The 27,976-nt window shown below is 48.2% G+C and overlaps 2 protein-coding genes across 2 annotated transcripts; one reads left to right on the top strand and one right to left on the bottom strand.

Annotated features, from left to right (window-relative positions):
- Positions 1 to 40: 40 nt before the first annotated feature.
- RETSAT (retinol saturase) lies at positions 41 to 17,749 on the top strand. The gene is made up of 11 exons (XM_066267543.1): positions 41 to 274; positions 6,190 to 6,372; positions 7,103 to 7,344; positions 9,283 to 9,484; positions 9,938 to 10,135; positions 11,997 to 12,116; positions 15,184 to 15,322; positions 15,587 to 15,696; positions 15,774 to 15,940; positions 16,109 to 16,268; positions 16,522 to 17,749. The coding sequence occupies exons 1-11, from the start codon at positions 106 to 108 to the stop codon at positions 16,659 to 16,661; spliced, it is 1,830 nt and encodes a 609-aa protein (XP_066123640.1). The 5' UTR covers positions 41 to 105; the 3' UTR covers positions 16,662 to 17,749.
- On the bottom strand, positions 17,736 to 27,976 carry TGOLN2 (trans-golgi network protein 2). Its single transcript, XM_066267544.1, has 4 exons — positions 27,866 to 27,976; positions 26,049 to 27,637; positions 23,741 to 23,824; positions 17,736 to 22,529 (listed from the first exon to the last, which is right to left on the bottom strand). The coding sequence occupies exons 1-4, from the start codon at positions 27,909 to 27,911 to the stop codon at positions 22,524 to 22,526; spliced, it is 1,725 nt and encodes a 574-aa protein (XP_066123641.1). The 5' UTR covers positions 27,912 to 27,976; the 3' UTR covers positions 17,736 to 22,523.

Raw genomic sequence — 27,976 nt, 5'->3', positions numbered from 1 at the left:
TGGACAAAGCTGCCTCCGCCTCCTGGCTGAGCCCAACTACCGGGGTGGGACCACGGCCCGAAAGCCGGGCGCGGTCAGTGCGAACCTAGCTCTCCGACAGGTGCCATGTGCCTTACGCTAGTGCTGCTGGCCTTGCTCCTGCTGGCCGTCCTCTGCAAAGTTTACCTGGGGCTGTTCTCAGGCAGCTCCCCGAATCCCTTCTCCGAGGATGTCAAACGGCCACCCGCTCCCCTGGTGACCGACAAGGAGGCCCGGAAGAAGGTTCTCAAACAAGGTCAGCTGGAAGGAACTTGGGGTCTGAAGCATCCTAGTGTATTTGGGATTTCTTTCTGGCGGAGCGAACTGCTGTCGGATCTGCGCCTAGGTTTCTCCTAATGTAAAGAGCTGGGAGGCTCCCCACTTTAGGCTCTGCCACTGATGAGAGCCTTTGCCTGGACAGGCTGGAGAACATTGGACCCATGGGCGCGGGCACCGTCCTCTGTGCCAAGCTAAATCCAGACTTTGTCACTTAATATGATAGTGACTATTACCCAACTGAAGCGGCTCGTTGCTTGGGTGTCCTTTTCAAGAATGAGACTTGGTTGTAGCAAGGTCGTTTTGTTTACTTTCAGCAAGTAAAGGAGGCAGGGGACTCCTATCCAAAGCCCCGCCTCACCTCTTCTCATGGGCTGTAGTCGCCCACACTGGCGGTCACCTCCTACTGCAGTTGATAGGTACCTGTTCCTCTCAGCCCTCTGGTTCCTGGACTTCTAGAGAAGATGGGCTGAGAAGGCCTCCTCAAGGCTTGTCCCCTATGTCCCAGGCATGTGGAAATGTGAGAAGTACAGGACAGGCCAAAGATATCCGGCTTCATAGCTTAGCTAAAGTGCCACAATTCAGACCCAACCTGCTCCAAAGGAAGCAGCAAACCCCTTGAGTTGGGTAACATGGCTACAAGAACAAGAAGCAATAAACAGGAGGAGACCTTTCCCCTACTTAGCTGAAGAACCTTCACCTTCTCACTAACTCTTCCACATGCACCTGGAGGTGTGAGGGAGCTGCACCGAGAAACAGGAAATTTCATTTTGCCCACTAAGTGATTTGACTGATTATGTTTGAACCCAACTCATACGGTTGAATTCTGGTTCTGAAACTTTGGGAGAGGCTCAAACTCGCTCTTCCATTAGAGCACCTCCCCTGTCAACTTTAAAACATAGTTTGGGTTTCTCCTAAGGTTGAAAGAAACTGTCCTGCTGCCCCACCCCTTTTAAAAAAATTATTAGTGATTTTAGAGAGAGAGAGAGAGGAAGGGAGACAAAGAAACATTTATTTGTCTTCCCACTTATTTATGAATCTTTTTTTTTCTTTTTTCTTTTTTTACAGAGAGAGAGTCAGATAGGGACAGACAGACAGGAATGAAGACAGTTGAGAAGCATCAATCATTAGTTTTTTGTTGCGACACCTTACTTGTTCATTGATTGCTTTCTCATATGTGCCTTGACCGTGGGGCTACAGCAGACCAAGGGACCCCTTGCTGGAGCCAGTGACATTGGGTCCAAGCTGGTGAGCTTTGCTCAAACCAGATGAGCCCGCGCTCAAGCTGACAACCTCAGGGTCTCAAACCTGGGTCCTCCACATCCCAGTCCAATGCGCCACCGCCTGATTAGGCTTCTTCTTTTTTTTTTTTTCTAAAGTGAGAAGCAGAGAGACAGACTCTTGCATGCGCCTGACCGGGATCCACCTGGCATGCCCACTAGGGGGCGATGCTCTGCCCATCTGGGGCATTGCTGCATTGCAACCAGAGCCATTCTAGCACGAGGTGGAGGCCATAGAGCAGGAGTCGGGAAACTTTTTGGCTGAGAGAGCCATTAACGCCACAAATTTTAAAATGTAATTCCCTGAGAGCCATACAACACCCCGTGTACTTTATGCATTATCCAATAAAAATTTGGTGTTGTCCCAGAGGACAGCTGTGATTGGCTGCAGCCACCCGCAACCATGAACATGAGCGGTAGGAAATGAATGGATTGTAATACATGAGAATGTTATTTTTAATGTTATTACTTTTTTTTTTTTTATTAAAGATTTGTCTGTGAGCCAGATGCAGCCATCAAAAGAGCCACATCTGGCTTGTGAGCCATAGATTCCCGACCCCTGCCATAGAGCCATCCTCAACACCTGGGCAAACTTTGCTCCAGTGTAGCCTTGGCTGTGGGAGCGGAAGAGAGATAGAGAGAAAGGAGGGGGGAAGGGTGAAGAAGCAGATGGACGCTTCTCCTGTGTGCCTGGCTGGGAATCAAACCCAGGACTTCCACACACTGGGCCGATGCTCTACTGCTGAGCCAAACCGGCCAGGGCCTGGTTGATTCTTATATGTGCCCTGACCAGGGATGGAACCCACAAACTTGGCATATCAAGACAACACTCTAAGCTACCTGGCCAGTGCTTCTGTTTTTTGTTTTTTTTTTTTAAATTGGCCCCTTGTTTGATCTCCAGGGTGACACGTATTGCCTCACAGTTGGAGACAACACTGTTCTAAGTGGAAGGACTATTAGTGTGAACTTCTGAGATCAGAGTTTTAGCTTGGTTTCTGTCACTAATTTACTGCATAACTATTAGCAAGTCATTCCACTTACCTGGATTGGTCTAAAAATGAGATGACTAGTTTAATTCTTTCAGGTCAAGTTGTGATCTATTAGTGGGTAATGAAATCAAGTTAGTGGGTTGCAACTAGCATTTTCTGTTTTTTTTTTTATATATTTTATTCATTTTAGAGAGGAGAGGGAAAGACAGAGAGAGAGAAAGGAGAGACAGAGAGAGAGAAGGGGGGAGGAGCTGGAAGTATCAACTCCCATATGTGCCTTGACCAGGCAAGCCCAAGGTTTCGAACCGGCGACCTCAGCATTTCCAGGTCGACACTTTTTCCACTGCGCCACCACAGGTCAGGCACAACTAGCATTTTCAAATGCAGTAAAATAGAAAATATTAGAGTGTGTTATAGACAGTTCTGGTATTATATTATGAAACATTTAAAAAATTTATTTATTGATTTTAGAGAGAGGAATGGAGAGAGTGAGAGACAGGAAGGAAGAAAGGGGGGAGGTGAGAGAGTGAGAAGCATCAACTCATTGCTTCACTTTAGTTGTGCATTGCTTTGTTTATTTATTTTTGTGTGTGTGTGTGTGTGTGTGAGAGACAGAGACAGAGAGAGTCAGAGAGAGGGACAGACAGGAAGGAAGAGAGATGAGAAGCATCAACTCTTTGTTGTGGCTCCTTATATGTTCATTGACTGCTTCTCATATATGCCTTGACCAGGGGGCTACAGCAGACTGAGTAACCCCTTGCTTGAGCCAGAGACCTTGGGCCCAAGCTAGTGAGCCTTGCTCAAACCAGATGAGCTGGTGACCTTGGGGTCTCAAACTTGAGTCCTCTGCTCCCAGTCTGACGCTCTATCCACTGTGCCACTGCCTGATCAGGCTATTTATTTATTTTTTATTGATTTTAATTTTTTTTTTTTTTTTTACAGAGACAGAGAGAGTCAGAGAGAGGTATAGATAGGGACAGACAGACAGGAAAGACAGATGAGAAGCGTCAATCATTAGTTTTTCGTTGCGAGACCTTAGTTGTTCATTGATTGCTTTCTCATACGTGCCTTGACTGTGGGGCTACAGCAGACCGAGTAACCCCTTGCTCGAGCCAGCGACCTTGGGTTCAAGCTGGTGAGCTTTGCTCAAACCAGATGAGCCCGCGCTCAAGCTGGCGACCTTGGGGTCTTGAACCCCGGTCCCCCGCATCCCAGTTCGATGCTCCATCCACTGCGCCACCGCCTGGTCAGGCTTATTGATTTTAATTCATTGTGTTTATATAGATTCTGTTGTCCCCCCAAATGCATCTCCCCGCCCCCCCCATGTGCATTGCTTCCTGTATGTGCCTTGACCTGGGAGGGCTCAAGCTGAACCAGTGACCTCTTGCTCAAGCCAGTGACCTTGGTCTTTCATGCCAACAACCTTTGGCCTCAAGCCAGCAATGTTGGGATCATGTTGGTGATCCCATGCTCAAGTTGGCAAGCCTGTGCTTAATCCAATGAGCCGGCTGAAGTCGGCGACCCTGGGGTTTCAAACCAGGGACTTCGGCATTCTGAGTCAACACTCTATCCACTGTGATATTACCAGTCAAGCTATTAGGAAACTTTTTTTTTTTAATGGTCGTATTTTATTAGGATTTTCTTAAGACATTTTAAAAAATATTTTATTTATTTATTTATTTAAATTTTTTTATTTTATTTATTCATTTTAGAGAGGAGACAGAGAGGGACAGAGAGAGACAGAGACAGGGGGGGGAGGAGCTGGAAGCATCAACTCCCATATGCGCCTTGACCAGGCAAGCCCAGGGTTTTGAACCAGCGACCTCAGCATTTCCAGGTCGATGCTTTATCCACTGCGCTACCACAGGTCAGGCAAGACTTTTAAAAAATTTTTTTTTAAATTCATTTTAGAAAGGAGGGGGGGAGAGAGAGAGAGAAGGGGGGAGGAACAGGAAGCATCAACTCCCATATGTGCCTTGACCAGGCAAGCCCAGGGTTTCAAACCGGCGACCTCAGCATTTCCAGCTTTATCCACTGCGCCACCACAGGTCAGGCTTTTTTTTTTTTTTTTTTTGTGGCAGAGACAGAGAGAGTCAGAGAGAGGGACAGATTGGGACAGACAGACAGGAAGGGAGAGAGATGAGAAACATCAATTCTTCATTGCGGCTCCTTAGTTGTTCATTGATTGATTTCTCATATGTGCCTTGACCACGGGCCTTCAGCAGATCGAGTGACCCCTTGCTCGAGCCAGCAACCCTGGGTTCAAGCTAGTGAACTTTGCTCAAGCCAGATGAGCCTGTGCTTAAACTGGCTGGTGACCTCGGGTCTTGAACCTGGGTCCTCAGCATCCCAGTTTGACGCTTTATCCACTGCGCCACCGCCTGGTCAGGCTATTAGGAAACTTTTTGAAAAATTATTTATTGATTGATTTTTAAGAATTTTTTATTTACTTATTTTAGTGAGATAGGAGTGGGGGGAGAGAGAGAGGAACATCAGTCTGTTGCTGTATATGCTCTGACTGAGGATTGAACTGGCGGCCTCTGTGCTTTGGGATGATGCTCCAGCTGACAGAGCCATTTGACCAGGGCTATTGATTGATTTTCGAGAGAATGAGAGAAAGGGAGAGAGAGAGAAACGTCAATTTGTTGCTCCACTTATTTATGCATTCATTGGTTGATTCTAGTATGTGCTCTGACTGAGGATCAAACCCGCAACCTTGATGTATCAGGACAATGTTCCAACCAACTGAGAAACCCAGGCAGAGCTTATGAAACTTTTGTTTCAGATACTTATATTATATACTTACATATACTTTGGGTTGTGATATAAAAAAAATATTTTTTCACTATAGGTCTTTCTAAAAACGTTTGAAAAGTTTAAAGTTTACCAAGTTCTCTTGCAGCTTGAAAAATTCCAAATCCCGTTCTTTGGGAGTGATCTTTAAAGAAGTTCTAACTTGTGTTAGAAGTGCCCATATTGCACCTCCTGCTGTCCAGTTTGTCTCATGGGTGCTGCCCCTCTCAGCACTGCCTCAGATTTCCCCGACGAGAGGAGGTGGTACTGCCTCCAAACAGCTCTGTCCTGCTCAGGATTCTGCATCGAGATCTTAAAGAACCATCATCTGACCAGGCTGCTCCACTGGTGCCTGCAGACCCCACATTTTCCAAAGATAACCAGCCTGGGAATAGACAGTTCTAAGAGCCAGCAGCCTGCCCCACAGCACTCCTCTCCTGTGCCCCAACTGCTTGTTTACTTTCTTCCCTAGCGCTTTCTCAGCCTGCATTTAGGGTTCTCAGCGGATATTGTTGTTAGCTTTCTGTTTTTGTTCCTATAATAGTTTACTGATTCCTACTGTCTTTGAAAGTAGGGAAATTCCCCCTGTACATAGCAACTTCTGTTCAGTCAGTTCAGATCAAACCAAATCACTTTGTTGAATCTGCCTGGCTGGTAATGAGCATCTCCCAGGTAAAATGTTTGTGATATTCTAGTAAGGAGTTCTGTGCCAAACTGCTGTAGACTTCTCTAGCATTGTACAAGCTAGAGAAGTCTTCTTTGGTTCCCATATTTTTGTTCTTTTGCTGCCTCTGCCTGGGAAGCCCACCCTCCATCTCTTCCCTCTGCTGCAGCTTTCTCAGTCAGCCGAGTGCCAGAGAAGCTGGATGTGGTGGTGATCGGCAGTGGCTTTGGGGGCCTGGCTGCAGCTGCGATTCTGGCCAAAGCTGGCAAGAGAGTTCTGGTGCTGGAACAACATAACAAGGCAGGAGGCTGTTGTCATACATTTGGAAAGGATGGCCTTGAATTTGACACAGGTAAGGTTTATGTGGAAGAGGATTGGGAGCCCTTTTCTATCTTCAGAAGGCTTGGAGCAGCAATTGTGGGATAATGCTAGGACCTTCTGTTGTTTTGGGGCCCTGTGTTCTCTTTGGGTACCTCTTGTCTTGTCTGACAGCCAGACCCACTGGGAGCTGCAATGGGCATGGATTTCGTGGTTTCTTTTTTTTTAATTCTTTTTTTTTGTGACAGAAACAGAGAGAGAGTCAGACAGACAGGAATGGAGAGATATGAGAAGCATCAATTCTTTGTTGCTGCTCCTTTAGTTGTACATTGATTGCTTTCTTATATGTGTCTTGACTGGGGGGCTACAGCAAACCAGGTGACCCCTTGCTCAAACCAGCGACCTTGGGCTTCAAGCCAGTGATCTTTAGGGCTCAAGCCAGTGACCATGGGGTCATGCCTATGATCTTATGCTCAAGCCAGCGCCCCTGCACTCAAGCTGGTGAGCCCGCACCCAAGCCAGTGACCTCAGGGTTTCAAACCTGGGTCATCCGCATCCCAGTCTGATGCTCTATCCACTCTGCCAATGCCTGGTCAGACGGGATTTGGTAGTTTCTGCTTTAACTCTTCCCTACAGCAAGGGTGGGTAGCCTCCTCTGGGATTCAGCCATGCCGGACAACCTCTCTCACTTCGCTTTCTTGTCTACCTTCCCAGGGCTCGATCTCCTTATTCCTAAGACTCCTTGTTTGTCTGTTTCCCAACAGGAATCCATTATATTGGGAGAATGCAGGAAGGTAGCTTTGGCCGTTTTGCCATGGACCAGATCACTGAGGGGCAGCTGGACTGGGATGCATTGTCTTCTCCCTTTGACATCATGGTACTAGAAGGGCCTAGTGGCCGAAAGGAGTTCCCCATGTACAGTGGGGAGAAAGCCTATGTTCAAGGTCTTAAGGAGAAGTTTCCCCACGAAGAAGCTGCCATTGACAAGTATATAAAGCTGGTTAAGGTAACAATGGACATGCTAAGGATTCCCTTGTTTATTTCTTTTAGTCCTTACAAGGCTGACCTTCTTCATTAGCTGAGGACTGGTAGGGGAGGCAGGAAGGGAGGAGCAGTATTGTCTGTCTGGAACTCAGTCCCCACCTGAGTTGGCATCTGTGCCTCTGGAGCCTGGGCTTAGCAGTGGCCACCCTCACTCTGGCCTCTGGGGTACACCGAGCTCTCCTCCCTGACCACGCTGCCTTCCATTTAGACAGATTATTACCCTTCCTTATTTCATCTGAGATCAGACTGGAATTTTTCAAAAGGAACTTGGGCAGGAAACTGAAAAGCAAAAAAAAACCCCAAACATTTGAGTATAGAATGGGAATAATTCACAGAGTACAGATTTTTTTTGTGTGTGACAGAGACAGAGAAAGACAGAGAGAGGGATAGGGACAGACAGACATGAAGGGAGAATGATGAGAAGCATCAATTCGTCGTTGCAGCACCTTAGTGTTCATTGATTGCTTTCTCATATGTGCCTTGACTGGGGGCTATAGCAGACCAGGTGACCTCTTGCTCAAGCCAGCAACCTTGGGCTCAAGTTGGCGACCTCGGGGTTTTGAACCTGGGTGCTCTGAGTCCCACAGGTTTTTTTTATTCAAGAGAGACAGACAGGAAGGGAGGGACACAGGAAGGGAGGTAGATGAGAAGCATCAACTTATAGTTGTGTCACTTTTTAGTTGTTCATTGATTGCTCCTCATATGTGCCTTGATCAGGGGGCTCAAGCTGAGCCAGTGCCCCCTTGCTCAAGCTGGTGACCTTGGGCTCAAGCCATCAATCATGGGATCAAGTCAGTGATCGTGCTTAAGCTAGCGACCTTGCGCTCAAGCTAGTGAGCCTGTGCTCAAGCCGGATGAACCCTTGCTCAAGCTGGCGACTTCAGGGTTTCAAACCTGACCTGATAGTCCCAGGTCAGCACTACTCATTGTGTCACCACTGGTCAGGCCAGAGTATAGGTGTTTTTTTTTTGTTTGTTTGTTTTATTCACTTTAGAGAGAAGAGAGAGAGAAAGAGAGAGAGAGAGAGAAAGTGGGGAGGAGCAGGAAGCATCATCTCCCATATGTGCCTTGACCAGAGAAGTGCAGGGTTTTGAACCAGCAACCTCAGCGTTATAGGTCGACACTTTATCCCCTGCACCACCACAGGTCAGGCTAAACATATGGTTTTTTTGTTGTTGTTTTGTATTTTTCTGAAGTTGGAAACGGGGAGGCAGTCAGACAGACTCCTACATGCGCCCGACTGGGATCCACCCGGCGTGCCCACCAGCGGGTGATGCTCTGCCCATCTGGGGCATCGCTCTGTTGCAACCAGAGCCACTCTAGCGCCTGAGGCAGAAGCCACAGAGCCATCCTCAGCACCCGGGCCAACTTTGCTCCAATGGAGCCTTGGCTGCGGGAGGGGAAGAGAGAGACAGAGAGGAAGGAGAGGGGGAGGGGTGGAGAAGCAGATGGACACTTCTCCTGTGTGCCCTGGCCGGGAATCGAACCCGGGACTCCTGCACACCAGGCCGACACTCTACCACTGAGCCAACCGGCCAGGGCCTGAGTACAGGTTTTTTTTTTTTTTTTAAGATTTTATTTATTCATTATAGAGAGGGGGGGGAGAGAGAGAGAGAGAGAAGGGGGGAGGAGCAGGAAGCATCAACTCCCATATGTGCCTTGACCAGGCAAGCCCAGGGTTTTGAACCGGCAACCTCAGCGTTTCCAGGTTGACGCTTTATCTACTGCGCCACCACAGGTCAGGCCTGAGTACAGGTTTTTAAAAATCAAAATTTAGCCTGTGTTGAGCCAGGGGTGAGTGTTGCTGAGCCTTCTGCTGGCGCAGTGTACTGGAGTGGTGATTCTGTCACAGCAAGTCTAGGAATGAGACCTGTTCTTCTCTGCTCATTTTCTTCCCTAGCTGGTATCCAGGGGAGCCATCCATGCAGTCTTGTTGAAGACCCTCCCATTGCCTCTGGCTCAGTTCCTAAACAAGTGTGGGCTGCTCACCTGTTTCTCTCCGTTTCTTCGTGCGTCCACCCAGAGCCTGGCTGAGGTCCTGCAGCAGCTGCCCGCCTCCCCAGAGCTCCAGGCGGTGCTCAGTTACATCTACCCCACGTACGGTGGGTACTGGCCTTGGGCCTCAGGCAGCTCCTGGAAGAGGAGCTGCTGCCCTCCTGGCTCTCAGTCTTCCTTCCTGAATGTGCTTGGCTGACTAAAATGCAGGATAAACCCCAGGCCCTCTGGAGCTTGTGGATAAGCCTGCCCACACACCTGTTGGACTGCCTGGTAAAAACTCCCTTCATCCACATCCTGGGTGACTCCTTTTCAACCAGCACTGTCCTCCCTGGTCTTGGCAGCTTGGTAGTTTGCAGGGAGGACATTCTTACTGGCCCCAAGGTCTGTAAGGTACCCCATATTTGCACAGAAACCGTTCTTTTGGCCTCCCTGAGTCCTGGGGATCATTTAAACCCTGGGGAGGTGGACTCAGGCTGCATGTTTGCCAGTAGGAATCCATGTTCCTTTCTGAGTGGTGCTGCTGCCCGCACTTGCCTCCTCACCCCTTCCTTCTGCAGGTGTGACTCCCAGCCACACCACCTTTTCCATGCATGCTCTGCTGGTGGACCACTACTTAAAAGGGGCCTTTTACCCTCGAGGGGGTTCTAGTGAAATTGCCTTTCACACCATTCCTGTGATTCAGCGGGCCGGGGGCACCGTCCTGACGAAGGCCTGTGTGCAGCATGTGCTGCTGGACTCGGCTGGGAAAGCCTGTGGTAAGAGACCTGCATTGTGCTCTCTGGGCCCTGGGTTGGGGTCACAGAGGCCAGGGTGCTGAGGAAAGAAAGCACTGAGGGCAGAAGGTGTAGCAGAATCAACTCCCTCAAGGGGGTTAAAGAATGGAATGCCCCAGAGCAGGGCTCAGGGAGAGTTATTAGTCTGGAGATGAAGAGAACACAGGAAGGATAAAGACTTACATGGTTTCCAAAGAGCAATGTTTATCATTTATTCAATAGATAAGAATAGTTTTCCAGTAAGCCACGAGTTTGAGTGTAGGGGCTGTCTCTTTTTAATCTTTATAGATTTTAGCATAGAACAGAGGCTCAATAAATGTTGTTCAGTGATTCATGGAATGAATGCATCACCTGGGCACTCCCTAGGGCAGTATGTAGGCCAGCAGGGTAATGGCAGAATGGGGCAGATCTTGTTATCCTGGCTTAAGTCTTTGCTCTTATCTGCACAGAATCAAAATCCCACTATGGAAGAACTTTATGAGGAGAGGGTCAATGCAAGGAAGGACTCCGGGAAACAGAGAAGGCCATTCATGACTTGTGAGGGCTTAAGAAGCATCAGGGAAGAGGACAGAGAGAGGCCTGAAAAAAATAGGGCTGGTGTGATAGTTAATTCATCCGGGCAGTGGTCGGCAAACTCATTAGTCAGCAGAGCCAAATATCAACAGTACAATGATCTGAGTTTCTTTTGAGGGCCAAATTTTTTAAACTTAAACTATATAGGTAGGTACATTGTTATTAACTTAATTAGGGTACTCCTAAGCTGGCCTTTGCTAAAAACATCCTCAATCTGATTTGAGCATGTGGCTCTCGAGCCGCGGTTTGCCGACCACTGCATCAGGGAACCTTCCAAGGAGGAGGTGGTGAGTGGGTGGCCCAGGGCACCAAAAAATTCAAGGGAGGAAAGGCCATCAGCAACCTCAGAGAACGCATTTATAGAAGAAAATAGGAAGTTGCCAGGGCTAAGAAAGAGGTGGCTGTTAGTAGTGTGAGATTTTCTCTCATCTTCATGAGCAAGTTCTCCCTCCAGCCTAAAGGGGTCCATGGAGCAAGGAAGATTTATCAGCTCAATTACATACAGTTCAGAATATATTTATTTGTGTTTTTCATGTGCTAGGTGATAAAGGATGAAAATAAAAAGACAAGTCCTGATCTCTAACTCAAGAACTTTCTAGGTTTGTAGGGAAGATCACTGTGATATAATTTAAGTGCCGTATAGAGGCACACACTAAAACTGGAGGTGAAATAAAGGAAGGTGGAACAGGGAAGGCCTCAGAGGGAAGGCAGAGGAGCTCGAGCCAGGCCATCAAGGGTCACAAGAAGCTAGCCAGGGGTTGAAGGAAGTTATTCCAGGCAGGGGGAACAGAATGTGCAAAGGCACAGAGGTATGAAAGAGCTGAGTATTTTTAGGCATCTGAAAATATTAGGTTGAACCATTAGAAACTGCCATTTTTATAGGTCAAAAATGGTTGACTATCAGCTGTTTCATGTGGTGGTACCTAATAGTTTAGTGAGTGGCCAGAGATGAGATGGACAACAGGGGCCAAATTCTGGAAGGCTGATACAGGGGTCAGTGTGAAGGTTTGGGGTTTGGCTAAAAAAAAGGGGGCCTCCACAGAGTGGGGAGAAAACTTGGGAAGGTGAGCACAGAGCGACTGTGAAACACGCTCAGAGTGTGTGAGGATGTTTCACTCATTTTGCAGTTTGCCTGGGGTGTGCCGTCTGGCCCTAGGTGGACCAGACATCCAGGTCTGAGACAATAGGCTGGGAGAAAACTTGTGGGATGTGAACCTTTCTTTTTCTCCTAAAGCGCACAGAACCCCAGTCAAGCTCTTGTGTTCTGCAGGTGTCAGTGTGAAGAAGGGGCAAGAACTGGTGAACATCTATTGCCCCGTCGTGATCTCGGATGCTGGGCTGTTCAATACCTACAAGTACTTATTACCAGAGAATGCCCGCTGTCTGCCAGGTAAGACTGGGCTGCGTGGCTCTCTCCCAAGTGCCCCAGTGTTACCGCTGAGAGCCAGCTCGCTCAGCCTGGCTGATGCTTTTCCCAGGGTGATGGCTGCCCTTTGTCCTTAAGCTGAAAAAATGAGCATGCTGGTCTCTAACCTGTTCCCAGTACAGCGTCTTCTGTAGCAGTTGGGAAACAATTTCTTGGGTTTTTCACTAAGTTTCTGGTATGAATTGTTTCCTTCTTTAATTTCTCATTTATTTTGAGTGGAAGACTGGTCTGACATTGTCAGTGAGAGGAGCTAAGGCTGGCATGGAGAAGAAAGGCCTGGTATAATTGTCACGTGCTTTATTTGGAACCCGAGGTTCTATTTTTCTGCTTCTTTCAGGAACCAGCTCCTTATTGGGGCTGACACTGCAGGCGCGCCCTTTTGGCTTTCTTTGTTCCTTGAACCCTGTGCCCAAAAGCTGAGATAAACCTCAGTGTGGTCATCTCTTCCAATAGGCCATGTCTAAAAAGAAAAGCCTGGTTTTGTGGAGGAGGAGGTAGACATATTTGTGGTTGGCCCCAGGTAGGTCTGTGCCAGCGGCTTTACCTTTGTCGTTGCGTTTGAGCCTCATAGCCACCTGGAAGAGAGCAAGCATCACCCTCATGTATATGGCTGAGGAAACTGAGGCCATGCATGTGAAATACTTCTCAGGGCCACCAGTCTTAAGGTGGCAACACTGAGATGAGGGTGCTGGTGTTCCCGGGCTCCTGGCCTCCCTAGGCAAGAAGCATGGTTCTCCCAGAGAAGAGGCCCCACTGGAAGGGACGGAGAGCAGGGCAGCACATGAGGAGCAAATGCTCAGCCAGGATTAGGTGAGAGGTTCTGAAATGGACTTCAGGATACTGTGTAACTAGAAGTGACTAGAGTGATCCAAGGAAAGGGGCCGCTGCCTGCAGGGGACCAGAGATCCAGAGATCAAGGCCTCTGCCAGCGCTGGAGGCAGAGAAAGGAGTGGCTCTGATGCAGCTGGAATGGAAAGGCGCAGAGGTTACCAGAGGGCAGCAGATGGAGCGCTGCACCTTGAGCTGGGAAAGTGGGCAGTGGAGTGGTTTCAGTAGAAAAGTGAGGTCCTGGATTTCTTTGCGGGGGAGAAGGTGGGTGGCAGTTGTAATTGTCTCTAAGGTATGTGTTCTACTGAAAACCAACCTTCTCATTCCTTTGCCTCACTTAGCTGGGCCTCAGCCAGCATCTGCTGCCAGTGAGGGCCCCCTCCCTCAGACTGGGTAAGCTGAGCTGGGTGGGGTTGAGACTGCCGGGCACAGGGCAATGGGGTGGGGCTGTGTGACTGACCCACAGACTTTGCCTTTGGTACTTCCTTGCCTCGCTGTCTCCTAGGACCTCTGATCCCCAACACTGCCCTGTAACAGGTCTCAGGGTCCCACCCAGACATTGGACCTCTGATCTCTGACACTGTCCTGTACCAGGTCCCAGGGTCCCAACCCAGGCCTGCCTTCCTTCCAGGCAGCGTGTTACCTTTCCAGCTTGCCTTTCCTCACTGTATGGTTATAACTTTCCCTGCTGTTATGTAGCTCAGCCCTTAAAACAGGCTAATGGCACCAGCCCCCTCTGGATGAAGGACCAGTTGGCCCTTGGGTGGGGAGTTCGATGCTGCCCCAGATGAACCCCAGTTTGAGAACATTTCAGGCGGTGGTGATCGCACAGTCCAGTGTGCAGATGAGGTGTTGTGGAATTGTGCTGCTGAAACCTGTATCATTTTGTTAACTAGTGTTACTCCCTATAAAATCAATAAAAAGGGAATAATTGGGAGTGGAAGTTTTCATAGCATAGTTCTGTCTACCTCTCAGTGATGGGAATCAGCTATCTGCTGGCCTGTGGGACAGGTAGAGACAGGTGTGGTCGAGAGTGGAGGTGAGATGGTCAGGCAGAGGGAACCTTTGTGAGTGGGAATGCCTTTCTTAAACCCCACTGCTGAGTCTTGACTGGGGATGGATTGGAGAGGAAATTTTTTGAGTGGGAAAGACTGGTCTCGTAATGCCAGTAAGGGAAGCTAGGGCAGGCAGGGAGAAGAAAGGCTTGGTATAACGTGCTTTGCTTGGGGCCCTAGGTTATAGTTTTCTGCCAGGTAGGTGGTTCCTCAGCCTCTTCCTTCTTGCTGGGGAAAGGGAAAAATGCTCAGTGGAGGCTTCGCCGTTCTAAGAGGCTTCAGAAAACCTAGCGAGTTTCAATTCTGGGCCCCGGGGGTTCTCTTTGCCTACCCAACCCACCTGGAGAGGGGATGCCGGTGGTGTGATTAGTTCTGGAAGCTGCAGCCAGTACGGATGCTCACAGTCCCCCTGCCTCCACACGGGGGGCGTTTGTAAAGCTTATGCCAGCTGTCCTACTGTACGTGTTGTAACACTCCCTTTTGCTCTCAAAAGTGGCCATTTTCAATAGATCCTCTGCTCACACCATGCATAGCACTCAGGTCTTTGCAGCCTCTAGGATAGCCAGCTTATTTCAGGAAAGCCTCTTTTCCAGCAGACAGGCAGCATATTTGATTCCTTGTGCATCCTCAGGGCCTGCAGAGGATTCAGCACATTTTAGGTCCTCAACAAATAGTTATTAAATGAATTAAGCAGAGCAGCCAGTGGTATTCCTCAAGCAGGTGCAAAGGATGGTCCTGGGAATGGGAACAAAGGATAAGAATAAAGTTCAACTGTGGTCTTTACAGCCTGCGAGTCATTCACTCCTAACTTAAAGCAGAAGATTGGAGGCAGTCAGCCCGAGGCTGCTGCAGGCACTGAGCCAGCTGAGGCCACCTGTTTCTAAAGGTGCTTAGAGCAGAAGTGGAGGTGGGGAGAAGAGTCTGGCACTGTGTGTCCTTCATAGGCAGGAGAGCAGGCCCTGCCAATTAATTATTTTAACAGTTACAATTAAAATGACATTATCACAATGGCCCAGGTGCAAGGCTGGCAACTAAGGGTAGGCTGCAGGTAGGGTGCTCAGGCCTCAGCAGGCTCTCCTGGGACATGGTGGGCATGGTGGCTGTCTCTGGCCACAGAGCACGCAGCCCTCACCAGCTCTCTTTGGCAGGAGTGAAACAGCAGCTGGGAATGGTGCGGCCCGGCTTGGGCATGCTCTCTGTCTTCATCTGCCTGCGAGGCACCAAGAAGGACTTGGGGCTGCAGTCCACCAACTACCATGTTTATTTTGACACAGACATGGACAAGGCGTAAGGCGTGTGTATGCATGTGGGGGCAAGGGTGACAGCATGGGCCCACAGACCATAGAACCCCTACCTCCTCCCCGGACGCTGGGGAGTCAGCAGCAGGAGATGGGATGGGAGGGGACGAGCAAGAATGTTCTCCAGGAAGGGCTTCTTTACACCTCAGCTGTGCCTCAGCTTCCTCCCTGGGGATGACTGTCCTTGGGGTGGTGCTGGCGGCTGTGAGGACCAAGGCCTGGGTCTGCGTAGCCACACTTCTCTCACCCTCAGGATGGAGAACTACCTCTCCATGCCCAGGGAGAAGGCTGCGGCACACCTGCCCTTTCTCTTCATTGCCTCCTCGTCAGCTAAGGACTCGACTTGGGAGGACCGATTTCCAGGTGGGGCTTGAGGTCCCGGGTGAGGGGTTGGCACAGGGAAGGGCCAGACAGCAGACACCCCGGCTCTGTGTCCCCAGACCGGTCCACAATGATTGTGCTGGTGCCCACCTCCTATGAGTGGTTTGAGGAGTGGCGAGAGGAGCCACAGGGAAAGCGGAGCAGTGACTATGAGACCCTCAAAACCTCTTTTGTTGAAGCCTCTGTGTCGGTTATCATGAAGCTGTTCCCGCAGCTGGAGGGAAAGGTGGGTAGACCGTGTGGTTGTGGCAATGGAACTTGCTGTGCCATTTCTCCCTTTTCTCGGGGTCAGGGAGCCCACACAGACCGTCAGCTCCTTCAAGGAGAGCAGAGAGGAAGAGGGGAGGATCACAAGGTCTCACTCCTACCTCTGGCTGCCTTTTTTGCTTCCTAGGTGGACAGTGTGGCTGGAGGATCCCCGCTGACCAATCAGTTCTACCTGGCTGCTTTCCAAGGTGCCGCCTATGGGGCTGACCATGACCTGGGCCGCCTGCATCCTCATGTGATAGCCTCCATCAGGGCCCAAAGCCCCATCCCCAACCTCTACCTGACAGGTACACCAACTGCCTCATTTTGCAGAAGCAGAGACCCTAGGTGTCCCTATCACCCAGTTCTCTGTTCCTATACTCAGGCCCTTCTGTTCATTTAGTCTCCCACATCCTTAGCTGGGCTGCCTTGGCAGGGTATGGATCGTGGGCCTGGTCTAAAGCCATCTCTGGGCAGCCCTAGCACAGAGGATGAACACGAGAGCCTTCACCCTCTCCCCCACTTGGGGGATTGCTCATGGTCCCTGCTCTTGTCTCCTAGGCCAGGATATCTTCACCTGTGGTTTGATGGGGGCCCTGCAAGGGGCCCTTCTGTGCAGCAGCGCCATCCTGAAGCGGAACTTGTACTTAGACCTTAAGAAACTTGGTTCAAGCATCCAGGCACAGAAGAAGAAGAATTAGTTTGGTCAGGGATGAGGAACTGGGCCAGGGCTGTGGTACAGCCCTGGACTTAGCCATACTGCCTTTCAGCATTAGTTTCTGCTCACATAAAGCACTCTCATTTGTTTTTGATTTCTAACACACAGGTCTAGCATAGATCACAGTCTTTAACTTAAGCTCTTCCAGCTGGGGCCAGGATTATCTCTCATACCTTTATAAAATGCTAGCCCTACTAAAAGGCCCTGGCTAAAGAGAAGGCTGCTGTTTGGATAGCCTCAATGTCTCATCAAGCAGTGCTCTGCATGCCACACCCACACCTCCTAACTTTGAACGGTCAGACCGAACATTGCTTAGGTCAGGTGGGCAGAACCCTCCCGAGTGTAGGACCGGCTGTCCTGAGGCTTCCCGTCCATTCGTGCTATAATGCAGTCTGCACTGTTAAGGAACAAGGGTGCCCAGTGAAGTTTTAGTCAAGAAACAAGCATAGTTTTGGTTATAGTTTCATAGGTTCAGAGGCTTCCAGATCCCATTTTTTGTTGGTTAGGGAAAGGCTCTGAGCCATTGCTCAGAGGGGGGAGACATGCCTGTGATGGGCTCAATGCAGTTGTGGGGGCTAGAGGTAATGATAAGACACATTAGTTAGCAAAGTGTATGTTAGAAGTTAATATCCAATTTGTATGGAGCCAGGGTCCTAGGTTTATCTTCCCTATATTGGGTGACACTGTGCCAGCACCAGACACCCTCATGGAGTTTTAGTACCTGAGCCTCAAGGCTTATTTTCCAAAGATGCACAGCAAAGGGTGACATTAGTAGCCAGGGTACAGGACTGGAAAGGTGACTCCACTGGGGTTGAAGCAGGCTGCAAGAGCATTCTAGGCCAAGGGTCAGCAGGGCACAAATGCCATGGGCTGTCTGGGGGAGGAGTGGGGGTGGAAATCAGTCACGCTCACAACAAGAAAGCTACAGAATGTACAGACTGGAGTTTCCAGTTTATTGGAGATTGGATGCGAAAGTGAATGAAGACTAAAGGTTAAAGATAAAATGACCTTCACTTATGTTAGGCCTCATTTCAATCAATATTAATAAATTTAATGATTTTATAGCTTTAATATTTGAAATTTATTTGTTTCTGTGCAACGATACAAAATTACATCAAGTGGCATTCATAGAAGCTCAGTAAAACATTAGGTACTGAAAAATACTTATCATTGGACCAAATTAGCTTTAAAAAAATTATAGTTAAGTTACAAAAGCTGAAAATACAAAACACTGCAAAACAGTGACAATCTACTAATTGGCTAAACAAAAAAGGAGGAAACCATACCAACAATTACATATTTAACACAGTAGGTTTCTGAATAAAGGAGCATCTATCAGTGTGAGCCAGCTGGCTTTGTTGGCAGCTTGAAACTACACAGCTCAGACTCAACCCTTGAACAGAGGCGTTTCTAACTTGAGATATTTAGAAAATTCACATGCTGTGGAACTAGCTGAGCTTTGATTCAGTCTTGGCTCTGGACATACAGTTCAATTAAATCTGAAAATCTCTTCCTGGGATCCTATGTAAGCGAGACCATGCCAAATAACCTTTCTAGTGCATTTTCAGAAAACAGCTGGCAAAACTACAAGGTTTGGTACACTGCACACACTCCTCTGTTCAGATGATTCAGCATGTGCAAAGCACATGGTAGTTTTCATTACACAATCAGCACTGTGTATCAGGGTACCCTGTGAAAACAAAGGGTAGGCTGCCAAACTTTTTATTTTAATGTAAATGGCATGAATTGGAGAACAGAATGAGAATCACCAGGGTAATTTTAGAGGTTTAGAATTCTACCATCAAATATTTCATTAAAAGCCAGCATGAGAAAAGAAATGTCAAAGTATACATACATCTAATTGTCAGGTTTTTCCAAGTTGTCTGCCTTTTGAGATAAGACTGGCACTCTGCTCCCTGAGAGCCCAGAAATGGACTCTAAATAATTCTACTCAGTAACCTAGCAGGAAAAAAAGCTCTTCTGTTAACATCTACAATTGAAGCATAGATTCCTCCTAACAGAAATCACCCTTCAAACCAAAAGCTGCGGGCAGGAAAGGAAGCCCCTGGCCATCTAGAGTGGGGTACCTCTTGGATTCCTGTACTTCACGGCCTGCCCTGCCCCACACCCAGCCTCAGACATGCCTCAGCCACTCACTGTCACCTACACAATCTAGGAAAACATGCTTCACATCATCTTCAAAAAGACAACTACCCAGAAAACAAGTTTTCCTTTGATGTGAGAGTTCCTTCAGTGCAATTTCTAAAGTGAAACTTAAATGCCCTTGTACTCTTGCACCACAAGAGATTTCTCACAGGCTCAAAAAAGGGGAACTATGGCTCCACAACACCAACCTTCTAGTTTCTTGAAACTGACCTTTCTTTCTGCTCTCCTCTTTATGAGCAAAATCCTTCAATCAGGACAGCAACCAACAGCCAGAGGGCTGTGTGAGACCTCAGTTAGGTCACATCCAGATGTCCTGAACAAAGAACAATCTCCTCTGCAAGAAGAACCAACTGAAACGCCTAAGGAGTGCCACAGCGCTAGGCTGGAACGCAGACGGTGCCAAGGGCACTCCTGCAGCAGCTTGGTTTTCTTGGGGAGGAAAGAGACACTAGATACTGATTGCTCTGCTAAAGTTCCAAAATTTGTGACTGACATTACTAAGAGTTATTAGAGCAGAATGGGGAGAGCTGACCACAGGGCTGGGGAAGTTAGGAAGGGACACGAGAAAACCTGAGCTGGGCCTTGAGGAAACCAATTTTGGGGCAGAAGGGAAAGAAGGGAGAGCAAACTCACCAAAGAACCGCCACGGGAAGCAGGGAATGGAGGACACTGCAGGACCAAAAAAGCACAGAGGCCTAGACGGGCACCCAGGAAAGGCCTTTGGCCTGGTGAGGATGCAGAGAAAAACAGGAGAGGGCCCACTACGGAGTCCCAAATATGAAAAAGCCTATAAATTTGATTCTCTAAGCCACGAGGGACACAGAAGCTGTAGGTCTGGGCAACTATTTTAGAAAGATCAATCTGGTCTATGCACACAAGAGAACCAACTAACCTGGACCCTGAAAAACAACATCTGGGAGAGAGGTGAAATGGGTGAGGGTGTGGGAGGAAAGCAAGGAAAATGGAAAGATTGAGTGTAGCTGTAGATATTTTTTCAAAAGTGGATAGCACTTTTTTGACAAAGACAAAAACGGTCAAAGTGTACAGTTTTGAGTTGAGAAGATTAAAGAAATTGGGTGGTTGAGGGGGCAGCTTAATGGGTCAAAGAAATTCAATTTCAGTGACAAAAGGACAACCATGTGAAATACTCAATACACAACAGGACTGGTTTCTTTGGGAATTAGGCCAAGCATAAAGACTGGGGAGTCACTCAGAGGATAAAGAATGAATGAATTTCTGAGGAGAAAAAGGAATAGAGAGACCTGCCTTTGAGGGCACTCTCCCCCACCAGCACAGGATAAAGCAAAGGAGGTTTTTTTTGTTTGTTTGTTTGTTTTTTTGCAACAGGAGAGAGACAGAAAAAGAGACAGATAGGGACAGACAGACAGGGAGAGAGATGAGAAGAATCATTTCTTCGTTGCAGCTAGTTGTTCATTGATTGCTTTCTCATGTGTGCCTTGACTGGGGTTACAGCATAGCAAGTGACCCCTTTGCTCAAGCCAGCGACCATGGGTCTATGTCTATGATCCCATGCTCAAGTCAGCAACCCCGTGCTCAAGCCAGATGAGCCTGCACTCAAGCTGGCGAGCTCGGGGTTTTGAACCTGTCTGATGCTCTATTCACTGCACCACCGCCTGGTCAGGCAGCAAAGTAGTTCTTGACATCAGGAGAATTTCTCAGAGAAACCAAAGGAGGGAATTTTTATTTGGATGGTTAACAGTATCCAATTCTACCAAGGTCAAGGCTAAGTTCTGAGAACAAGCTATTGGATTTGGTGACCTGAAACTATGGAAAAACACTTAGTAGGAAGACAGGGACCAAAGTGAGTCTGTAAAGGTTATGGAGAGACTGAGTAGCAAAGTAATGGAAGCAACTCTTACTGGAGAAGTAGAACAGCAGACTGAATTTAACAAATAGGATGGAATGGCATGTGGATATGTGGGGGGATGTGTACAAGCATGAAGGTGGAGGAAAAATGCTAATGCACATAGGTGGAAATAGAAAACATTAAAGAGGAGGAGGAAAGGCAGGGACAGGGGAGACAGAAAAGGGAATAAAATAACGATGGTTTTAGGAAATGCTAACAGAGTCCAAGAGAAGATACCTCAGATCGGAGGAAAATATTCTAAGACTGGTGTACAACTAGAGAAAATGATGCCAAGAAGAGCACTCATTCATTCCTGATCTCCACAAATAGCTACCTGCAACGAATGAAAATCTCAACTCAAAGCCATGAACTATTTTAAGCAGGGTAGAAGAAAAGAGGACAGACACGACGGCCCCTTCTTTAGACTTCTTCAACAGCACAGAATTCATCACATTCCTCACTTCCCACATTCTTTGCATTTCTTGAGATAGGTTATTCTATTTCAGTTTTTCCTTTGCAAAAAGAACTCTTTTTAGGCTCTCTATAATAAGGTAGCATGACTACAGTAGATTTACATAAATCTTCAAACAGCATGACCTAAGACACTACCCTCAGTTAGCCTAGGGCCCTGGTAGGCAAACAGCGGCTTGCGAGCCACATGCGGCTCTTTGGCCCCTTGAGTGTGGCTCTTTCACAAAAATACCACGTGCAGGCCCTACCTCGATGAGGAATGTACCTACCTATATAGTTTAAGTTTAAAAAATTTGGCTCTCAAAAGAAATTTCAATCGTTGTACTGTTGATATTTGGCTCTGTTGACTAAGAGTTTGCCGACCACTGGCCTAGGGGTACTCTGAATTTCTTAAGTTTTAATAACCCCTCCCAGGGATAGAAGAATTTTTACTAACCACCCTTACCATTATATAGTAGATGAGAGGACCATTAATTAAATTAAAGTAAAAGAAAGAGGATAGGTAGTATCTAAATATGTCTATTTTATCTGTTTTAGGCAATAAAATAGTTTGTGGAGAACCTATTTTATAAAAGGGTTTTGAAAAATAAATGCAGACAAGAAACTAAAACCTCCTACATGTTTTCCTGCACAAAGCATGAACTTACCCTATCTCAATAAGTTCCTGTTACAATTATCAGGAAGAACAGTGTCTCAATAATCAGTTATATTTTTAAAAATCTGCAATGGGAACAGTGGCTTTATAGCTTTACTCCCAGAATCCTAAGTTCAGTTTTATGCTCAGTACAACCAAGTGGAAGTTCATTCACTTTGTCTGAAGTAATATGACAATATCAGCAGAACGTGAAGAAATTAAGCTAGACAGGTTGAAATTGCAGGTAGTAAAGTGCTTTTTAAAAACTGCTGTTTTGGTTTGCTGCTGAAGCCTTTGAAAAGAGCTGTGTTCAATATAGCCCTTTGCCATCAGCATTCACCCTGTATAGCTCTTGTTGGTCACATCGCCCAGAGTAAGAGGCCCTGGTGGAAATACTTCAATCTGCTGAGTTTTCCCATAGGTCTGCAAAGATAAATAGTGCCAAGCACAATGCCATTTCCAAAGGGTGACTTTACTACAGAGCCAAGGCCCGAGGGAGGGAAGACACCAGCATAAATAACAGGAACACAGGAGTATAAGGTCACCAAAGTGCAGATGCAAAAACCAAAGCAATGCCCCGGCTCCGTCAGCCCAGACTTGCCGCTAAACCCGAGAGGCCGTCTCTTAGTTCACAGTACATTTTTCTTCATTTCTCTTGATTTAGAAACAAATCAGCAGGGAGGACAAGGTTCTTATAAACAGAATAATCAAATCTGAAACGAGAGTAACACAATGCATTGATAATGTTCATCATTTTCCAGAGGAATATACTCGAATGCTAGTATTTGGGTGGGAAGAAAAGATCTTATAGGAATGCCAGCTCAAAGAAAAAATCCAGAATCAAGACAAACTGACCCTCCACCATACAAACAGCAATTAATAAAATTTTAAAAGTCAGTTTGAAATAAAACACTAAAGATACACACTTGGTAGAGGGAATATGGGACTCTTGGCTTCTGCTTTGCACCATTTTGTACTGTTTTGAATCACCTGTGCAGTTTTTTAAATCAGAAAAAAATTATAATGAAGGGGTGTGGGTGATGATTTTTAAAGTCAATTATCTGGAAAGGTACTTGGCCAAGGTTATACTGTGAAGCTGACCTACTGGGCCAGTCAGCAAAGACATTCTGAGCTGAGTGGCTTTCTCTATATCTGATATGAGCTGTATATGTGAACTGTCTTCCCTGTAGGAAGTCTGAGAACAACTCATCGTTGGACCACCAGCCACTCTGAAACCAATGCCCTTTCGTTGATACACAGCAGGGGAAAGGAAGAGAACCAGAACCGTACTCAGTACTCAGCCCCTGCTGCTGTGGGGTAGAAGGGCTTTCCCTTCTGAGAGGTATGGGTTGGCTGCACACAGGAAATCTAGTCAACAATGCTTAGCAGAGTTGATCTTGGAGAAGCTGGGAGGACTAAGTTTCTGGACTCATTCTGTTTTCTGGGAGTGTAGTCTATTGTTTTGTTCCCTAACATGCGGTTCCAGCAACATTTGGCATCACCTGGGAGCCTCCCAGAAATGTAGAAGCACAGGCTCCACCCCATACCTAGTGAACCAGATTTTGTTTTCTGTCACAATGCCTATGAGAATTTGCAATGTGCTGGTGCAGTACAAAAGCACAGGATGGGAGCCTAGGGAGTTGCCATCAGGTCTTGTTTTGCCACAAACTTAAGGTAGAAATTTAAGGGGGAAAAATCATGATTTCTAAGCCCGTTTCCTCATTTGTCATGGGAGGGAGCTGTTGTAAAGTACTCAGAGGTCTTTTCAGCTCTGACACTATAGATGAGTACATATGCTATGTCTACTTTGTGGTCTGAAAGGGCAGGGTTGATGGCAGGAGCAACTCCAGAGCCAGCTGCTGCTTCCATGCCAAATGCAAGCCCACTGCTGGGCCCAGCACGGGCCTGGGCCTGCCTTCCTTACCTTCTGGTCCAAACGCTGGTAGTCACTGGCCTTTGGCCGCCGAGTAAGTTTGGATTTTTTTCCTTCCAAGACAAAAGCAATAATCTGGAGAATGGAAAAAGAAAATGATCAACCAGTCCATAAAGACATTTTTCAGTCTCCGAAATCAGAGATAACCACCTGGTACTACATTTGTTAATAACCCTGATGTTAAAAAGAGCAGTACACACCCATGAAAAGGCCTATATATATTATAACAGTTTTAAGGAGGCCAGGGATTAGTTCCATTAGAATCCAATACTGCTATATAGAAAATGACAGAGCGCCCTGGCCAGTTGGCTCAATGATAAAGCATCAGCCTGGCGTGTGGATGTCCCGGGTTCAATTCCCAGCCAGGGCACACAGGAGAAGCGGCCATCTGCTTCTCCACCCCTCCTCCCCCCTCCCTTCTTTCCCTCTCTTTTCTCCTCCCACAGTCATGGCTTGATTGGTTTGAGTGCATCAGCCCTGGGTACAGATGATGGCTCCATGGCCTTGCCTCAGGTGCTGAAATAGCTTGGTTGCTGAGCAATGGAGCAGCTGCCCCAGATGGGCAGAGCATCACCCTGTAAGGGCCTTGCTTGGTGGATCCTGGTTGGGGTGCGTGCAGGAGCCTGTCGCTCTGCCTCTCCACCTCTCACTTAAAAAAAAAAAAAAGAAGACAAGAAAAGAAAATGACAGAGGGAGGAAGGCTGTTCTGGGCTCTAGCTTATGGGAGTCTGCTGATTTAAGAGGACTCAGTCAGGCCCTAGCCAGGTAGCTCAGTTGGTTAGAGCATCATCCCAATATGCCAAAGTTGCAGGTTTAATCCCCAGTCAGAGCACACTCAGGAAGCAACCAATGAAAGCAAGACTGAGTAGAACAACAAACGAATGCTTTCCTCCCCCCACCTGTCTTTTTCTTTCTAAAAATCAATCAATAAATTAAAAAAGGGGGGGGGGGGTCCTGGCCAGATAGCTCAGTTGGTTGGAATGTAGTCCCATAACGTGGAGGTAGCCAGTTCAATTACCTAGTCAAGGCACATACAGGAGCAGCTCGATGTTCCTGTTTCTCTCTCTCTCTGGCCCCCTCTCAAAAAAGTGCCTCCTTGAGAGATTTTTTTAAAACCCCATAAACAATTATTTTTTTCTGCAAATGCTATCTTTAACCCCATGCTCTGTCTCATCTTTACCCTACCACTCTCCTTTCATACCTAAGGTTGCTCATCAGGATGCTGGATGTAGAATAAGGAACACATATATAGTTTTAACTCAATGTCTTCCCTCATTCCTTATAGACATAGGCATATCTATGGCCATCATGAATTGAACTCTCCATTTTTGACCAGGCTACAGAAACCACTCAATTCTTAGGGCTCAATAAGAAATGTAATCATTTTGTCACTGGAGTGATTGTTAAATGACACAGGTATTACTTCACACCAAACCGTGCCAAAGAAGTAAAAGATGAGTATATCCATGCAATTTCTGGTCTTTCTGCTAATCAGAAATTCAACTGACTGCAGAAGACAGTCCCTGGGCTCTCCCCTGTTGATATAAAAGACAATGTATTCTTTCTCCCACTGCAGGTGGAACAGGAATATTTAGCGAAGGAAGATAGAAATGACTGTCTTGAGAGGAAACAGGAAGACAAGTGCTCTATTTACAAACTGTCAGGTACTCAGGTCCTAAGTTCAACATTACAGGAGACCCCAATTCAGGTCAGGTAGTAATAATGTCCTAACCTGGCACCTCTAATGCAGTAACAGAGGACACTCAGAGGAAACAAACACAAAAACAAATGACTTATAAAGTAAGAGTACAGCCTGACCAGGCGGTGGCGCAGTGGATAGAGTGTTGGACTGGGATGCGGAGGACCCAGGTTCGAGACCCCAAGGTCGCCAGCTTGGGCGCGGGCTCATCTGGTTTGAGCAAAGCTCACCAGCTTGAGCCCAATGTCGCTGGCTCGAGCAAGGGGTTACTCCGTCTGCTGAAGGCCCGCAGTCAAGGCACGTATGAAAAAAGCAACCAATGAACTAAGGTGTCACAACGAAAAACTAATGATTGATGCTTCTCATCATTTGTTCCTGTCTGTCTGTCCCTATCTATCCCTCTCTCTGACTCTCTGTCTCTGTAAAAAAAAAAAAAAAAAAAAAAAAGAGTAGAGACCTAGCAGAATCTGAAAGAAACCTGAACTTTGTCTTAAAATCCCCAGTGCTAACAGGCAGGTAAGTGATGAATACTGGCCCACACACCAAGCTTTCAGGGCGGAGGCTATCCCATTCCTCTTCTTATGGTAACTGTTGACTTACCTTCCGCTTGTTGTGATAGGCAATATAGAGGAAAGCAACAAGAATGGCTGCAGTCACCAGATATGCAAAGAAGTGGCTGCTCTCTGCACTGGCACTTTCAAGACTGTCCTTATAAAGGCCATCCTTCTTCCTACTCATGGAATCCAAATATGTTTCTTCATGGTTCTTTCTAGAGTCGGGGCCAAGCACTTCTTTCTCTTCCTTGGGTGGAGAACCCTCCTCAGGCTCTGTATCACCTTCCTCAGCATCCTTGGGCTCCACATCTTCAGCAGGCTTACTTTCTCCCTCCTGCTGGGGAGAACTGGAGTCAGGGTTAGGTAATACTGTCTCCTTAGATTCAGTTCTGGAAGCATGCAGAGAAGTGTCTCCTTTGTCAGCTGGGGCACTTAAGTCAGGCTTAGTGAGCCCCTCTTTATTAGAGGGGGTGTTAGAGACAGGCTTGTTGGAGCCATCTTTCTCGGGTGGGCTCTCTGGATCCGACTGGCCGGGACTGTCTTTCTCGGGAGGGCGCACCGGACCCGACTTGCCAGGACTGTCTTTCTCGGGTGGGTGCTCTGGACCTGACTTGCCAGGACCGTCATTCTCGGGTGGGCGCTCCGGGCCCGACTTGCCAGGTCCGTCATTCTCGGGTGGGCGCTCCGGACCCGACTTGCCAGGACCGTCATTCTCGGGCGGGCGCTCCGGGCCCGATTTGCCAGGTCCGTCATTCTCGGGCGGGCGCTCCGGACCCGACTTGCCAGGACCGTCTTTCTCGGGCAGGCGCTCCGGACCCGACTTGCCAGGACCGTCTTTCTCGGGCGGGCGCTCCGGACCCGACTGGCCAGGACCGTCATTCTCGGGCGGGCTCTCCGGACCCGACTTGCCAGGACCGTCTTTCTCGGGCGGGCGCTCCAGACCCGACTGGCCAGGACCGTCTTTCTCGGGCGGGCGCTCCGGACCCGACTGGCCAGGACTGTCTTTCTCGGGTGGGTGCTCTGGACCCGACTGGCCAGGACCGTCTTTATCGGGCGGGCGCTCCGGACCCGACTGGCCAGGACCGTCTTTATCGCGCGGGCGCTCCGGACCCGACTGGCCAGGACCCTCTTTCTCGGGCGGGCGCTCCGGACCTGACTTGCCAGGATCCTCTTTCTCCGGTGGGCGCTCCGGACTCGACTTGCCAGGACCGTCTTTCTCGGGCGGGTGCTCCGGACCCGACTTGCCAGGACGGTCTTTCTCGGGCGGGTGCTCCGGACCCGACTTGCCAGGACGGTCTTTCTCGGGCGGGTGCTCCGGACCCGACTTGCCAGGACCCTCTTTCTCGGGCGGGTGCTCCGGACCCGACTTGTCAGGACTGTCTTTCTCGGGCAGACGCTCCGAATCCGACTGGCTAGGGCTGTTTTCCTCCGGCGGCCGCTCCGAGCCCGACTTGCCAGGACTGTCATTCTTGCGCGAGCTCTCCGGTTCCAACTTGCTCGAGTCGGGTCCGGGGAGCGGGATCAACTTAGAACCGTCTTTCGTGGGCTGCTTCTCCGAAGCGGGTACATCCTTCTTAGACAGGTGGCTCAAGACAGTCTTTCCTTTCTCCCGACTGGGAAGCACTTTATCGGCAACTAACGGAAGAGAAGGAGAGAAACTAGTTGGCCTTGAAGAGAGGCAGGCTGGGAAAAAGGAATCCTCAGAGCTAAAAGAGATTGGGGCAAACAGTGGTGGTGGGTGTAACGGCAAGGGCAAGGGTAGGGTGGGCAGGGAAGAAGCAAGCTCAGATGGCAACCGGCCACGGTGAGGATGATGGGCATAGGGGGCAAGAGTAGGATTTTGACAGCTCGAGGGAATCTTACCCGTCACTGCGATGCTCACTAGGACAAACGCAACAAGGACCCTCATCCTGCAGACTACGCTTCCGCTCTCTACTGCTCTCGCGAGATCGCTCACGGATTTTTGTACTTGTA

This window comes from Saccopteryx bilineata, chromosome 3, assembly GCF_036850765.1.
Source record: "Saccopteryx bilineata isolate mSacBil1 chromosome 3, mSacBil1_pri_phased_curated, whole genome shotgun sequence".
Lineage (NCBI taxonomy): Eukaryota > Metazoa > Chordata > Mammalia > Chiroptera > Emballonuridae > Saccopteryx > Saccopteryx bilineata.
The sequence above is the reverse complement of the archived record's forward strand: the minus strand, read 5'-3'. Positions and strand labels throughout refer to the sequence as shown.